The sequence below is a fragment of the Mesoplodon bidens genome (assembly GCF_964165515.1).
Source record: "Mesoplodon bidens genome assembly, chromosome: 19".
NCBI lineage: Eukaryota > Metazoa > Chordata > Mammalia > Artiodactyla > Ziphiidae > Mesoplodon > Mesoplodon bidens.
In genome coordinates, this window is record NC_138179.1 from 46,899,626 (window position 1) to 46,916,256 (window position 16,631).

The following is a 16,631-nucleotide window of genomic DNA, read 5'->3' on the forward strand; positions in this document are numbered from 1 at the left end:
ATAAAAATACCAATATTTAGAGAGGGGGTTCATAAACTACTATACAATATAAGGACCGAGAATACCTTTCTCTAAGCTGTTCTGTTTACAATAATCCAGGCTTAACTAAATTAGCAAACTTGTTATCTCTGGACAACGACCTGGGGTACTGTACATGATTCTAATTAGTGGAATTTTCCTGAGCCTTCGAGTTTAAGTTAAACACATCTAGAAAGAAGGGCACATGGGGGAGGAACAAGAAGGGTTTGTGCTCTATTAACTTGGGACTTTTAATAGCGCACGTCTGCAACCCGGACAAGATACAACAGCAGATACAAAATGGTCTCCATTTTGTCCATGCCAAATTCTCATGTTACACAGGTTTTCCCTTTACTTTGTAAATAAACATTAATTTTTAATTGTTAATTGTGTGCCTTACTGATCCAGTAAATAAAGTAACCATGTCTCAGGAGTCCCTAAGAAAATTGCTGGAAAAGCACTTTAAAATCACTGCAAATACTTTTTTGTATTTAAAAACTCTTAATCTTTTTGATGCTTATATACAACAGTTATTTCTTGTGCTATAAATGTTGTGATCCACTGCTTGCTTTCTTTCTTTTTTTTTTTCCCCTTGAAAAATACACTAAAAGACAAGGGCGGTTTTGCTATTTTCTAATGAAGACATTACTCACACTTAAATATCCAGTATTTATCAGAGTTACAAACAATAAAGTGCACCCATTTAAAGACATGATGTGATGGAAACCCATTAGTGCAAGAATTCTGGGTGAACGGAAGGTAGGATTTGGTGAGAAACCTGTAAGCTGAAGTCTGTCACCACCGTCTCCATTTCAGGGTGATGTGAATCGGCTGAGTGGAACTTACCGGTTTCATGTGAAAAATTTCCCCCCCACCTGAAGCCAGACATTGATTCAGCAAGTGCTGCTTGGGGAGGAGCCACCTCTAAGGTACAGCACTGAGATCATCCTGTGGCAGTCAAGTAGCAAAACGGCACAGGCAGTCTGCTTACAAGGAAAAACTTTGTCTCCTGCTCCAATAAGGTCCAGTTGGCAATTTTTAGTCAAAAACAACCGGCGCCCAGTAGTGATATTCACTCCCTCTTACAATGGCTAAAAAAGAATTGCATCTTGACTGTTGACAGTTTAGTGTTTTGGCCAGTAAGGCGTGGACCCTAAATCTGTCTGTCCTAGAAAATTCTAAGAGACACGCTCGGGAGAAGTGGCATCAGTGGTGTATTTGTAAAACTACAGCACCTGCTCGCCCACTCAGGTGAGTGCAGGCGGTATGTGTGGTGTTCCAAATAAACAAGGGGCACTTTTCTAATAAACACTGAGAAACTTTCAAAATGTAGCAGCAGCTCCTCAGTGAGTAGTAGTTTAAAAGGGTAAGATGCAAAGAGCCCAACACGGCTGAGACCTGGACAAAAAAAGCTGAGAGGCTGCTGGGCTCCTGGCTGTAGGCTGATGCTATAGCTGTACATTTCACCTTCTTGATGAGAGAGAGAGAAGAGACACTGATGTCCACTCTGGGCTAGGTGAGTGGGAGATAGTCCTTAAGCATCAGAGAGAGTGGACAGAGGCTGGGTCTTGGGTTAGCCTTGCTGTTTACTTCTAGCACAGGACACACATCCTGGCCTGTTCCAGGCTTGGGGGTGCAGGGGTTCATCTATTTGGCAGAATCTAAGTTAGTAAAGAAGTGTTTCTGATTTCAGCTTCATGCTCCCCATGTCTTAACGGTTCTTTCAGAGGACACTTACTATTACAGACAGGTCTGGTCACATCTGGATTTTTATTCAGGAAACCTCCCTTCCTGTAGCCCTTTACTAACAAGAGCAGAATGATTCCTGCTAACAGTGACCAAATTCTCTTTTGTTTAGTTTGTTAATTTTAAGAGCTGATGTGCAGTCGCTACCAGGCCTGTGCTAAGGCTTTGATTTCAGTGTTCTTGCCGTCCATCTCATGCTGGCCTCAGTCACTCAAAGGACCGGTTAGCAAAGGACCACCAGACACAGGAGATGTCTGGAGGGTGACTGGATCAGAAGACTTGCTGTCTACCTTATGTGCTCCTACCCAGGGCTGAAAGGGGTCTTTCTTCACCCTGTAACACTTTGCTGTGCCTGGCTTTTAAATATCAATCCCCAAACACTCCTACCTAGAAAAAGAAAAGAGTAAACAATTCCTGTAGTAATAGATAATGAAACAATAGATCTTGAAATGGAGTTAGACAACATTTGCCATGGAATGCAATGGCCCTGGGTGCAAGCTCTGGGAATAAGTCTTACCGTCCCCAGAGAATTCAACTTCCTTCCCCAAAAACCAATTCTTCACTATAACATCTGGGTTAAAAAAACAAAGAAAAGAGGGCCAGTAGAACAAAATCTGGCTCTAGGCAAAGATCCAACTTAACAGGATTACTACACCAGTCAACCTCCGGGAAGAGTATGCTTTTTGAGGGATACGATGCTCAGTGACGTATCAGGACCCAAAAAGTAGATCTCTCCAAGACAGATTTTCTACAGCCTTTCACTGAGAATCCAGAACAGTCTTTCTCTATGTATTTATTCTCTCCCCCACCCATGGAAAATCGGTAGCTTTTAATGGTTAATTTGGCTAAAAACGTAAAGAATAACTCAGTGAATTATTTAAAAGTATGCATGATTCTCATCCAATTTCCTCGGCTGACTGAAATATTTAAACAGCTGGTTTTCTCAATGTTCCTAAAATGCCTCTTGGGAAATCCATGTAGTGACAGTCACATAACTGTATCGGTGCTTTCTTATTTCTTCTCTTTCTCCTTGATCCTTTACCCCCATAGGAAGACCAGCGATAATCTAAATGAACATTCTAGACCGGATGGCTGCAGGGAGCTGGCGGTCCAGGGGAGGAGACCATGGCACAAGAATGCACTGGGGCTATTTGGATAACACTGGATAAGAATGCAAAGGCAAAGGGGCATCACACTCTTTCTAAAGTTCCTAGAAGAAAATGAACAAGAACATCTTATTTTTGTAAAAAAGGAGAAAGACATTTTACACAACAAGAACATCAGTGAAAGCGATTGTCTCCTGGAAAAAGCTGACCAGTGTGTCTGATCTCCCTGGGTTAAAGCACACGGCACAACAATCTCCTCGTTGGCATCTGAAGAGGGGGAGAGAGCGTGTGGCTAGGGTACAGACAAAAGAAACCCAAGTCCTGGCTCCCCGGAGGCCAGCTTCCCAGTTGGCTGCATGCAAAGGATTTCGGCATGTGGGCTGCCACCTCTGAACACCACGCGGAAACTACATGAGAAATTAAGCCAGAGAACTACCTCGAATGTGGAAACCAAGCCTGAAAATGTGCAGTGAACACACAGGGGTCTCACTCCAACACACGTCTTTTAAACATTAGACTCCACAAATGGTCTCTTTGGTTTGATAGGGGACGTCTGCCCATGTCGAGAGTCCCGGGACAGCTGCCTATGCAGGTTGTCCTGGTACGCCTGAGCCACAGGGAGGGTCCGAGCCACCTTCACGTCGGGGTACGAAGACGCCTGGCTAACTCTCTCCAGCAGGTCTCCGCGCGACCCGTTAGCCAGCATCCCATGGGGGCTGTAGTAATCGTCCTCCAGCAAATGGCCGTTCTGTGCATTGTTGGTTTTGTTATAAAAGGCAATGTTGCTGATGGATGACGGTGGGCTGAAGGACTCAGGCTGAGGCAGGTTGCCTGGAGATGTAGGACTGAGAACGGTATCCACCGATGACACTGCCCAGGTCCGATTCTGCTGGTGAAGGTGGGGGTACTGTTGAGTCCGGGCTGTTTTATCTATGATCCCCATGAATGGTGTGGTCCTGGATCGGGTAGGCTCACTAGGGTAACCTCCCTGAGTGGGAGACACTGGCGACAGCTCGTCACATGACCTATCATATGCCGGTTTCAGTGGGATCTCCATTTGCTGAATTGAGGAAGACGGCCGGAAGGTAGGAGTTAGGTTGGAGGCGGATGAGATACTATTGCTAGATGGAGAGAAACGGAGGCCTACGCTTTGGGAGTGCAGCAGTGGCCTGGGAGTTGGTGGGTGGGGTTTGATTTCATTAGGGTTGACGCTAATAGGTCTTCTGATTAAATGTGACACGTCGGGGGAACCTAGCTGGCTGGAGGAACGCTCCAGATCTAGTTTTGAGTGACAGACTGGGTAATAGGATGCGGACTGGCTACGCCCAATCTGTGGTGTCTGGCTGTATCTCATGCCACCTCGATAGGCGGAGGAAGGTCGCTGGGGAAGGTCTTCTTTGGTCAACCCTCCATGCTGACAGATGGCGCCTGCACTCAGGCTGGCCTGCACATGCTGCACGGGTCTCCCATCCCCTACAATCCCCCCGATTGACCCTTGATAAACCAACCGGCTCTGACTTACTCCTATGTCTCCTTGTGAAGACTGGTATTTACCAGCCATTGAATGGGCCACTTGGCCATAGGCCCCTGTGGAGATGACGGTGCTCGAATGAACTGCTGAGCTGGGCTGGTTGCTTCTCACAATCTGGGCTTTGGCCGGCTGGAGCCTGAGTCCTTGCTGGGGCACTGCCACAGGAAGCTGGGGCATCTGGTAGGGCCGCTGGGCCATCTTGGATAATGGAGATTTCGGTCTGCCAGGAAGCTGACTAACATTTGTTTCTTGCTGATAGCGCACGGGGGAGCCTGACTGGGATCTATAGACACTCATGCTTTCCGCTGGAGGGCTGGCCCGATACTGAGGGCCTCTGCGGAGAGGGGACGGGGGAGGGCTCGGGTATTCCTTGCCCTGCCCTCCCACAGGAGGGGGGCTGAAGCGGTAAGATCCTCCCTGATGAGCTGGGGAAGTATGCGGGGGGCTAGGCCTGTAATGTGAGTTCTGGTGAGTCGGAGAAAGAGCAGGTGAGGTGGACTGATAGCTCTGCCTAGTGGGAGAACCTACAGAACTACTGGACCGGAAGTCAAAAACCTGATGAGAGCCAAGAGGCGAGCTGGAGATGTAGGCCGCGTCACGGTGGGCCGGGGAGGAGGGCGGGCTCTGGATTATCGGGAGCCCCTGGCTGGGCCGAGCCTCCGTCTGGAGGCCGATGGACACATTCTCAACATCCTGTTCCAAGAACTCCTCCTCGAGTATGTCCTGCACGGAGTAGATATCTTCATGCTGGGGTTCGGGTTCTGTTTCTTCCGGTAACTGCTGCTGAGGCTGCGGCTGTGCCGCCGGCGGCTGTTGCTGCATCTGTCGACACTCTTCCTCCACTCTCAGCAGAAGTCTCTGGATCTCACGGTTGTTTGGACACAGCTTGATGGCCTCGTTCAGGTCCTCTAAGGCTGCTGCAAACTGTCTGCTTGACAAAATGTAAACACAGGAACTGGAGTTATTCTGAATCAACAGGAACCACCAAGAGCTGAGAACACGGTCACTGTTTCAGAGAACTGTTAGCGTCTGGGGGCATCTGGGGGGGCTTTGGTTTCGTCTGATTTGTAAGGAAGGAAATAGGTAGGCTGTCATTCCAGAAGAGTCCAGAATGATTCCCTAGCCAGTTCAGCCTCCATCTTCCCTCTGGCCTCTCTGGGATCAGTGGAGAAATGTCCCCATTTTGTCAGTCCAGCCAGGCCCTTCAGGAAGTGTCTCTCAGTGTCCAAATGCACACCAGGTAGTATGAGGGTTGGGTGGGGTTGTCATTTACAGGGTCACTGTCAATTAGCTTAGGAACAAAACAGTAACTACAATATTTAAAATCTTGCTGATCCAGCAGAATTTTTTCTTTATATTTTAGCTCCAATTTTCAGGCCTGTTCCATCCTAGGCAAGAACCCTGTCCTCTGCCCTCTCTACCCCTCGCCCCACAGCACTGTGGCTCCTCCATTCTGCTACATCAAAGCTGGGCAGGTATTAGGCTTGCTGACTAGAAAACTCAGCTTCTGATCTACAAATAAGGACACAAACAGTCAGAGATACTCCCATCCTCTCTATTCACCTTGCCCAGAAAAGGGGCAAATTGGCCTTGTGGGGAAGGAATAATCCAAGGGGAAAGAGAATTTGACAGTCAAGCTTCTGTAAGAACTCTGTTGCCCCAGCTAATTAAGACTAAGATCACTGCCACCATCATCACTAGACTTAACCTGGGTTTGATTTTCAGGACCACATGCCCCCTGGTCATAGCTGTGAACCTGAAGCAGTTCTTTTACAGGCAGAGCCGGGGAGAAGGGCAGGGCGCCGGGCAGGAGGCAGTAAGGACAGTGACAAGTTACCTAAAGATCACTGATGGCAGTTTCTAGATCTTTCTGGAGCCTTTCCTGCCCACTGGCCAGACCACAGCAGATGGGGCATGAGAGATGGGGTTTCCCTTGGGCCCTCTCAGTCCTGGCAGCAGGACCTCCTGTCTCCATGCATGTGCAGTGTGGTGCTGGGAGGGGTGGGTATGTGAGAAGGAGGCTTGATGCCACCAGACTTGAGGAGAGCCCCAGGAGGAAGACTAAATGATCCAGGGAAAATCTCCCAAATGCCTGTCAGAAAAGAAAGAGGAGCCTGTGATACATGACCCATCCTACTTTCCCCTCTAAAAGGGCTGGGAGGATATTTCGCTCAAGTGACCTCTCCTTAAGCCACCAGTGTCTCTACGCTATCTGCTTTGGGGGTTCAAAAGCGACTGAGATATGGCAGAGGCTTCTTGGAAGAAGGTGCCATTCTCCAACAATGAAAAGGTAGTTTTCTCCCAAAGGAAAATGCTCTAGGTCTCCACAGCCCCAAAGAGTTGCCAGCTGTACGATGCGTTCTGTGTGATGGGAGCCATCCCCAGAGCTCGGTCCTGCGAGTCCTCAGGGACAGACAGATGGGTCTGTCCGATATGCCCCAGGATGGTCTACGTTGCCTTGGCCCGATTTTCAGAAAGGAGAGCTCTTGCTTCTCACCCTCTCTCTCTCTCTCCTCACCTGCTGCTGCGTTTTGCCCTTGCTCTTGCATAGTAAGCTTCATAAGATTTCGGTTTCAGCTCCAGGGCCTTAGTAGCAAATTCCTCCGCCATTCCAAAATCCTGTCATTACAATAGGTGTGCAAATGAGTCATTGAAGAGATATGAAAAATAGACAGCTTGGGAATAAAACAGATTATATGTACATTTCTTTGACATTCATGGACGGAACACCTGGGATGCTTGACATGCCTGGCATGGCTCTAGCCACGTGGCCCAGACTGAAAGTTCCTTCTGCCTTTTGCCCTGTGTGGCCCTGCGATGGCTCACAGGAACTCATCTGCCCAAAAGTAGGAAAATGTTTTTAATTTGTCCTCTTTCTGCCTTTGTAACATAGTTCTTTCTGGTCCAGAAGCCAAACGTCAACCCACTGAAGCTCTTGAAGGTGGAAACCCGAACGCTTGCTGCACACGCGTTATATGAGGCAAACACACATGTCAACGCCTCATGTGTACCCTCGTCCTACCCCCCACCTTCCTGCCGCACCCACTATTCCTTGGCTTTAAAGGGATGAGAAATAAGTCTAGGAAGATGGGGTTTGTGTAACAAAGAAATGACTGGCTATGGAGACTTGATGGAGGAGGGATGTCAGACAGGCTTGCGCTCAATTCTCTGCTCTGCTTTGTAAGCCCTCAGGGTGTGTTGTGTGCTTTCTTATCCATACGGACCTCCCAGGTAGGATTAAGAGCAATAAAGCATTTGAAAGCTCCATACACAGCCCCTGGCGCACAGGAGATGCTCAAGGAACGGTAGTTTCCATTCTGTTTCATAGAGGCTTCTCTGGCCTGCTCCTTGTCTTAACTTGTTCCTTACTAAGGAGACGTTTATAATTTAAACAATAAGAGTAAAACAAGGGAGAAGACTGGCTGCCACGGGGGCCTGTACCGTCGCCTCATCTCTTAATCACTGAGGCTCCCTGGAGGAACACGGTCCCACCTGTCCTCATTCTGAGAAGCCCTGGGAACAGGAACCAGGGGAACGAAGCCATAGTCTTCAAGACACCCTTACATACTAAACTAAAGGGAAAGGTTTTCTCCTCTTTTACTATCAAAGCCATAGGACAGCACAGTAGCCTCTGGTTAAACTTGTGAGTCCTAAAGGCAGAACAAAGGCCCTGGGGTGGAGGTAAAGTTGAAAAAAAAAAAAGAAAGAAAAAAAATTAATGAGCAACTTTCTACATAGGATGACAGACTTCAGGTGGTCCTGGGAGGTGATTAACTGTTTCTGACCCAACGTGGAGCTACAGAGGAAGTGTTCTATTTTATAGCATCGGCTTCCAGCTCTGCTGTTTCGACCTTTCCCCTTAATTTTTTCTTTTGGGACAATCATTATTTCTGGGAAGATTATGGAGTATTTTTAAGAAGCAGACTATTTGTGAGGCAAAAAGGCAGCCAGCAGGTTGGCAGCAGCTTCGGAGCTTTGTCTAACTCTTACTAACTGGAGCTGGAGGAGACCCTTGCTGCTGTTTCTTCTGTTTCACGTAAGAACCTCACTGCCTTTCCCCGAGAACCTCTCCCACGTCCCCACTCTCCTCAGCACCTGGGAAAACTCCGCCTCTCAGGGCATCACTGTGCCCTCTGAGATGCCCATGTCTATTTATCAGGGTGCTCTTTTCACTACCATCTAAAGATGGATGATATAAAGGTCACTTTTCCAGAACCCATAGCAGATCTGTTGCTACTGAGGCTGAAAGCTCACTTCTGTACACCTGAGTTCTCTATCCCTTTATTCAAATATTCCTGTTTGGCTTGGATTATTTTTATCTCCTGAGGAACCATGAGACCTCAGGCTAGTGGATGTCAGAGATTCCTGACATGATCCTGGCTATTCCCAGGATCTGAGAGAGGGTTCTTGGCCCAGGAGTGTCTGCAGGGCAAGGGAGCAGTGCCTGAGGGCATCAGAGGCTGTATCTGCGAGGCAGGCAAGAAGGACCAAGGACTATTTAGGGGATAATAAAGGACCAGGAGGAGATCTAAGACTCCCTCTGTGACAAGAAGGGACGTGTTATGTTAGAATAAAAGGATGAAGAAAGAAGTGAAAAGTTGAAGATTAGCCTTAGAAATTAAACCTTGAAGTTCATGGTCCTGGGCCCTCTTTCCAGCCCTTCCTTAAATGACTAAGGGGGTCTACCAGTAAGGAAGGGAATGACTAAAATTTGTATCTAATTGCAGCTGGAATTCCAGTGACCACTGCTCTCACATTTTCCCAAAGACCAGAAAACTGACTTGGGGGCAGGGCAGGATGATGATGGCATTCCAATCACTTTCAGCAGGAATTAGGAAAATTCAGAAAGCTACAAAGTGCTCACAGGATTAACTTTTTTTATAGTTTGAGGTACGGATTGTACTTAGACTTGATTTCTTTCAAATTGCAAATGTCAGTGCTCTGTGAAGGACAACCAAGTTCCAAATGGGGCAGACAAGGATTTCAGGGGCCTGGTAAAAGCCAGTGCGTGACATGGACCGTCAACTTCCAGGACTGCAGAAAGGAGCTGGGATGAGAGGGACTTACGTTCATTTTCCTGCGACATCGAGAGAGGTTGAGGAGGAGAGACACTTTTAGCTCCCGGAAGGTTTTCAAGTCCTCACCAAACCCTTCTCTAGGGAATTTCTTCAGAGCGTACTGGTAGCGCTGGGCAGCTTCCTTTACTTTTCCTTTCTAGTGGGAGCACAAGATAGCAAAACACACTGTTGGTTTGCTGAGCAGCTGAGGAGGTTTGCCCCCACTCCCTTCCTCTCTCCGCAGTTACTACTAAGGGTTAGCCCTCCCAACACCAGCCCTGACGGTGACAGCAGAAGGGTCCAGTCTTTTCTACTGGAAGCTCACCTGGCAGGCAAGGGGTGACGAAGGGGATTCCCAAGATACAAGCCAGAGAAACAAAGTCTTGGCGTATGAAAGGCCTGGGACCCCAGCTTCCCAACTGGACTCCCAAGGAACTGACCTTGTTCATTTTAAAGGAGGTTTTTCCCCACCTGATCTCCCTAGGACACATAGCATTTCCCAGTCCCAATCACTCCAAAGTTATTACTACTTCTTTACATTTGTCTTATCTGAAAATTCTTTTTGTTCCACCTTGCCAGTCCTCTACAAGAGGCCATTCTCTTCCTCACAAAGGATGTGGGAGCTACAGCAGTCTAGCTGTTGCTCCCCTAATCTCATGGCATAAAAGAATATCAATGAGTCTTCCCCCGTTTTTCGAAAAGGCATGGGGTAGGGTGGTGGTAGAGAAGTGAAATTTAGAATTTGTGATTCCATCTGACTATGTCAGAGGGATTTTCCAAGATGAGGTAAATCTATGACCCACCTAGGGACCTGGTCACAGGGGCCTTGAACTTTTCTTACATTTTGCATCTGAAAATCTATAAGCTGAGCCCAGAATGATGCAGGAGGCATCTCACACTCTGTTAGCTGCCCTTTATCCACTCCATTCCGTCTGTATAGTTGCAACTCCAACCAGGGATCCTGATCTTTTATTTTCTCTTTAGACCCTTTCACTGAGGATAGACTTGGGAGTCTTCCAAGGCAGAATTCTGGGTAGAAGCAGCAGTAGCTCTGCCTGTTTAGGAGGTAGGACTCCTTGTCTTAGGGTGCCAGAAGTTATGTCGTGAACAGGGCTGAAATTCTTGACAGCAATGCCACTCTCCAGTCCATAAACATGGCACCCTGAGAGGCCCTTCTTTGAAGTCATGTAAAATCATGGTTGGGTCAGAACTCAAGTTTCCTAGGAGCCTAAGAGTCCTAGATTACAATAACTCTCACTCAAAGGGTCTTTGGGAAGTACAACTCTACTCCCAGGAGCTCTGAATACTCCTTACACAAGGCGGAAGTAACGTGCATCACAATCATTTCCTCACCTTTGGGCCTGGGCACGTCTCAGTGACACCCGCTGCCAAAAGCTGGGCTGGATTTGTATTTACTTTAGGAGAAGAAGATTCAGCTCATCTTAACACAATGAGATAACTCTGACATGGAAAGTTCTTAAGGGACTTCCTGCAGCCCATGGGAGTTTGTGTGTGTTAGGGTATGGAGCCTTCAGCTTGAACTGTGAGTACAAGAAGACTTCATACCTTTTTTGTTGTCATTCAGTGAATGACTTCAAGTAAATCTTGTAATTGCTATTTGTCTTGGTTTCCTTTTCTTCCTCAGGGATGCTGATAAGCTATTATTACTACAGATTTTTAAGTCTACATATATATTAAATATAAAAGCTAACATTGATGCCTCTTTCTCACAGACTGAAAATATCTGCACTATATAACGTTTCTTTTACTTGTCCCATGGTTTCCAGGCTCCAATGAACAGATTCCATGTAGAATCTACGTATCTGCCTATTAGTGACCAGGTAAAACTAGGTCTTTAGGTTCATCAGCTGCAGGCATGTGCAGGCTACTCTTGCTCTCTTGTTGAGAAAGCAAAATCCTGGGATCCTCAGCTTATGAGCCCACCACTGAGGGATGGCATTGCCTCTAGAGCCAAGGGTGAGACCTGCCGAGACTTTGGGAGATTGTACAAGTAGAGAACAGTCAGCGGCTGTCTGGAGGACATGGTTCCTTCCTCCCCTCACCTTATAAAACATGTCTCCCTCTTCCATCAGCTTGCTCAGCAGGATGATCATGATGTCTGGTTTGGAGGTGGCCATCGCCCATGTGGCTGGACCTGTAGTGTACAGGATGCATGATGGGTAAAAAACTCATACAATGTAAGGGTGGTAGGAAGCTAGGTGAAAAAAACACCCTTGGGGAATTTCTGCTGAGAGAACAACTTGCTCCACAACAATGGCCTCAACTTTTAGAACTGGGAGTGTCTTAGTAACTCCCACTGCCAAGAAGCTGTGTTGGATTTGTATTCACCTTAAAATAAGAATGTTTGAACTGTCTGAGTTTGCACCATTGGAGGGCGGCAAAGCCTGCGTGTTGCATTTGGGCAGGCGATGGCTTAGTCTGGAGTTATTTTAAATAAGGAAATTGGGAGAAAGGGTTTACATTAAATGTCACCATAAGATTTTAAAAATCCCAAAAGGGTAATTTATTTTAGAATCTGGGACTCAAAACCCCCAGCTGTTTAGTCTCAATTTTTAAATACGTTCTTTGTAGAAGGGAAACCATGAAAGACTCTAAAGGCTCCCCTAATTGGTAAGTACTGAATAGGACTCCTGGGATTCATGCTGAACCAGGAGCACGGTTCCAATGTGAAACAAGCCAACATGACTGAGGACCACTTTACCCACAAAGAGAAAGAAAAGGTTAACTCGATTAGTTTACGGATGCCTGAATTATTTACCAACTAAGCTTTTCAGGGTTAGTTATCAAAAGTTCAAGTTATTCTCTACAACAGTCATTAAAAAAAATCTTCTTTTAAGGTGAAGTAAATTAAAAGATTAGAGGTGTAGGGAACTCATGCAGGCTAAATCAAAGAGGAGAAGGCAAAGCTGACCAAGCCATCAGACCACGCCTGATGCTGACAGCGGTGAAATATACCTCGTGGGCGACTCGGTAACGTCTGACAACCTTCAAAGAAAGGAGAAAACAAAAAGTTGTAGGAGAGGAAAAAAAAATGGATGAAGGTGAAAAAAAAAAAGAAGGAAAAAGCAGCAGTGAGAGGCAGGCAGCAAAAAAGCCAGCATATCAGCCAACCCTTGTCTACAGGTCTGAGGGATGGGGAGCGGATGGCACAGCAGCCGCAGGGACTCCAGAGTCCAAAGCACATACAGAGCAAGGGAAAGCGAAGGCTGTGGCAGTGCAGGGATCCAGGATGCTCACAGGGTGCGGCTGTTACCGAGGCATCAGCGCTGAGATGTGCTTAAGGTCAGAGCAGCCTCCTGGCTAAGGCTACTCGGGGCACGGCAGATAACCGTGTGATTTTGGACACAGGGTAGTGTAGACCATGGCTCAGATGGTGCTTTCTCTGGGCCAAGAGTCTTTCTGTTCACTTGGACAATAACTGGGCCAGGGCAGAGGGGAAACTATATACACTCACACCACACACCCAGGGCAGCCAGACCACCGGACCAGTCTGGCCCCTGGGCACAGATGGCCAGCACCTTCTTCCTTTTTCCTACCTATCTTGGCTCCTTTCTTCAGAAGAGTGACAACAACAGAAGTGTTCCGGCACCCCACGGCCCTATCCAAAGGGCGCATTCCGCTGTAGTCAACATGCTCGATCATGGCCCCGTGATCCACCAGGAACTGGACCTAGGACACAGATGAAGCAGCGCAGTTAACCCAGGTGTAACGGCTCACACTGCTCCACTCAGGCCTCTGGCTGCTGCCTGCCCTTTATTCAACTACTGGTTTGAACCAGGCTGGACAGTCATGGTATTCCAGGCCAGACCTACGTTCCTGGTCTTTAATGGTGTTTTGAATGTTCCCGCCCTCGAGCAAGTACAGATCTGAGAACTTTGTATCAGGAATCATCAACCCCAGATAACACTGTGGATAGAGAACCTTCCCTGTTCTTACCACCCTGAGGCTTGGTTAAAGGCACTCACCACCTCAGCATCACCATAGAAAGCCGCCAGATCCAGTGGGGTGCGGCCATTCTTGTCAGCATGGTCTGTGGCAGCTCCATTATCCACCAGAGAACGTACTACTGAGAGATGACCCTTCAAACAAGCCCAGCTGAGGGCTGTCAATCCTTCTTTGTCCATTAGTGCGATGGAGGCACCTACAAGAGCAGGCATAACACAGGGCTGAGGAAACATGAAAAACATGAAAACTCACAGCAGGAGGGAAAGCTGGTATTTAAGGTGTCCACTCGGCCAAAGCACAGCTTATGTTTCTGGTATGTGAGTTGTCTTTTGATAAAACTGTTAACAAAATTGCTCCCACAAGCTGTCAGTACAAGAGTCCAGTTCTTTGACAGGGCAGCCTATCCTGGGTTGTGCATAATCTCTCCCCAAGCTTACTGTTTATCCTTAAGTTTCATTACTCCTCTGTGAGAATCCTCAACTTTGCCCCAAATGGATGTGCTCACCACCTCTAGAATCTCCCACAAGTACTCCTGTATCCTCACTTCTGGTCATGCTGCTCCCATGTGTGGATACCTTTTTTCTCCCCATGACTTACCTCACTTCTACCTGTTCTCTAGGAACCATCTCAAACCTCCCTGTCTCCAAAAAGCTTCTCCCATTCACTGTTACCTCATCTTGAACCTGCTTTGGACATATGTCACCTTATTCTGTTATTAATCTTTTTTTAATGTATCCCACTTATTTGTAATACATTCTCAGTGCATGTTTTCTGAACTTGGCAAAAATCTTCGATTTCTAATGGTATAAACTCCTTGAGAGGTTCTCATAAAATAAGGAGCTCAGAACATGTTTATCATTGATGATAGTATCAGGCCACCTTCTCCTGCCTTAGAATGGGAGGGAAACGGACTCATGGGAAGAGACTGAGCCCAGGCCAGGAAGGAAACAGGAGTTTAATTAAACTAGTCAGCCTTCAACAACCCCATCCCCACTCTTTTAGCCTATTTTATATTCTACATCTTCTTCCCTTCAACATTTCTATTTTCACCTGTGAGGAGCAAGCACACTTGACATACTGTTTTTGTAATTAGTCTAAGATTCAATATACGTTTGGTTCTCAGCCTAGACTGCAAGCTCTTGGATGGCAAAGAGCCTGTCGTGCCCTCGCTAGTTTTGAAGAGCACCTAAGATGACTCTTTCCACACAGTGGGCATGACATGCTCACTAACTGAATTAGAGATCAACTTACTGCACACACAGTACATTTTCCAGGCTGCCTCCTCAGCCGGACAGGATTCAGATGTCAGGGCAAGCTCAGGACCTGCCACAGCCAGGCTCTGGGGCTACTCAGCAGATATGTGGCCTATCACCTCTGTATCCCTAGAGGTCAGACAACCAGACTTTGTGGCTTCCCGTAACAGGATGAAGGGTTGGAAAGTACGATACTTCTAACCCTGAGGACAGCCATCCATGCAGTGGGTTATCTTTTCACAATGGTGTAGTTTGCAACTAAAACATTGACTCTAACATGGAATGAATCTGAATATGGGACAGAATCTAAGGAGTTTTCTCAGATGCAACATCTATAAATTTCCTGGACAGAGTCTTCAGGGGTGGAAAAAGCAGGAAAGGAAGGTTCTGGATGTATGTTACAGATAAATTGATTTTACAAAGATAAGGGAAGCTGGAATTTAAGAAATTAAAAGGAGATACATATGAAAAAAACCCAGGTATTCAATTTCCTCCGGAAATTCAATTTGAAATCTTCCTCTTCTCTCTTTTCTTCTCCGGGCAGTTAACAGAATCACAGTTCTCCCAAACATCCATTTTCGAACTTTGGAGTTACCATCAACTCATCTATCCTTACGACCTGCATGTAATCAACACTTATATCCAAAATCTTTTTTGCACTTGGCCCTCCTGTTCTATCCTAACAGCTACTGCACCTGGATTCGGCATTACCTCTCATCGACTCAATGACAATGGCTTCCTAATTGATCCCCAGGTCCACTATAATCCCTTCATCAACTCTACTATTCACACTACTGCCAAAGTGATTTTTCTTTTTTTTTTTTAAAGCACAACTCTGGCACTGATTCCCGTTTTAAAAATCTTGAAAGGCTCCCTACTGCCTTCAGATAAGTCCAAACTCTTTTAATCTGCTCCTTTTCAATTTCTTTCCACATACATTTCCAATTTTATTTCCCAACAGTCCTCATGTACGTCACTGGACAACTTGCATATTTTCCCAAACCTGTTGTATACTGTTTCTCCTCTCTGACCTTTCATTTACATTACGTCCTCTCCCTGAAAATAGAACATTTTTCCCATTCAGATTTCAAAGTCTGTCCTGTTCTAACTCAAATACCTTTATCATCAGAGTACTTAGGATTCTCTGCTTTTTAAGGTAGTTCCTTATCTTTGTTTTATCCCCTCCTTGCCAGATTACAGACCCTTTGAAGACATGGATTGTAGTGTATTTATTTTAAAAAATCACTCAGTTCCTAGCATAGTGTTTTGCGGATAACGTAGGCTAAATAAACTTGGGTAGGATTTGTTGATTGAGAGAAAGTCTCTGATTTAAGTGTGAAAGAATGAAACAGTATGGAAGACCGGAGACCAGAATGCCTGCAGCGTAAAGGGAACAAATGTCTGGGATCTGTGTCTGTTGAGCTTCTACGGGCTGGTCACAGTCATACCACCTCCTGCTTGATGCAAATGCTCAAGCTCCACTAGATGGTACTGCAGAGTCACCAGTGACTGGAGCTTTTCTACTACAGAGGTTCTCCTGTCACTCACTACTGTTCTGTATAGATGACTGAGGTCGGAGCCATTGGAGGGAATGCTTTGGATAGTATGACCACAATCTCCTTTAACTTATTTCCCATTCACCAGGAATATATGAATGTTGGTAAATGTCAAAAGGAATTTATTACAATAGGAGGGTAATAATACCCTGATTCCTCAAATAGGGTCCCACGGTCAACAATCATTTCAACTTCCATTTGCCTCCTTAGGATACAAGAAAAATATTAGTTGTGCAGGCTTACAAAAGAATTGATAAAGTCAAAATACGATCCCTGGAAGATGAACATTTATTGAGTGTACATTAAAAAAAAAATCAAAGTTGGGAGATTAAAGAGCTTAGATTATGTAAATTTGATTAGGATACCAAAAACCCCTCAAGCCATAAAGAAATAGGGAA

General features: G+C 46.3%; 1 protein-coding gene across 4 annotated transcripts in view; it reads right to left on the reverse strand.

The window, feature by feature from the left end:
• Nucleotides 1-2,888: 2,888 nt before the first annotated feature.
• Nucleotides 2,889-16,631, reverse strand: part of TANC2 (tetratricopeptide repeat, ankyrin repeat and coiled-coil containing 2) — a 356,371-nt gene continuing 342,628 nt past the window's right edge. For all 4 annotated transcript variants that reach the window (XM_081218265.1, XM_081218264.1, XM_081218263.1 and 1 more), the window contains 6 exons: nt 13,445-13,620; nt 13,016-13,148; nt 11,522-11,613; nt 9,469-9,615; nt 6,920-7,020; nt 2,889-5,329 (listed from right to left, as the gene is read on the reverse strand). In XM_081218265.1, coding sequence (XP_081074391.1) covers nt 3,376-5,329; nt 6,920-7,020; nt 9,469-9,615; nt 11,522-11,613; nt 13,016-13,148; nt 13,445-13,620 — 2,603 coding nt within the window. In that variant the 3' untranslated portion in view covers nt 2,889-3,375. The remainder of the gene's footprint in view (nt 5,330-6,919; nt 7,021-9,468; nt 9,616-11,521; nt 11,614-13,015; nt 13,149-13,444; nt 13,621-16,631) is intronic.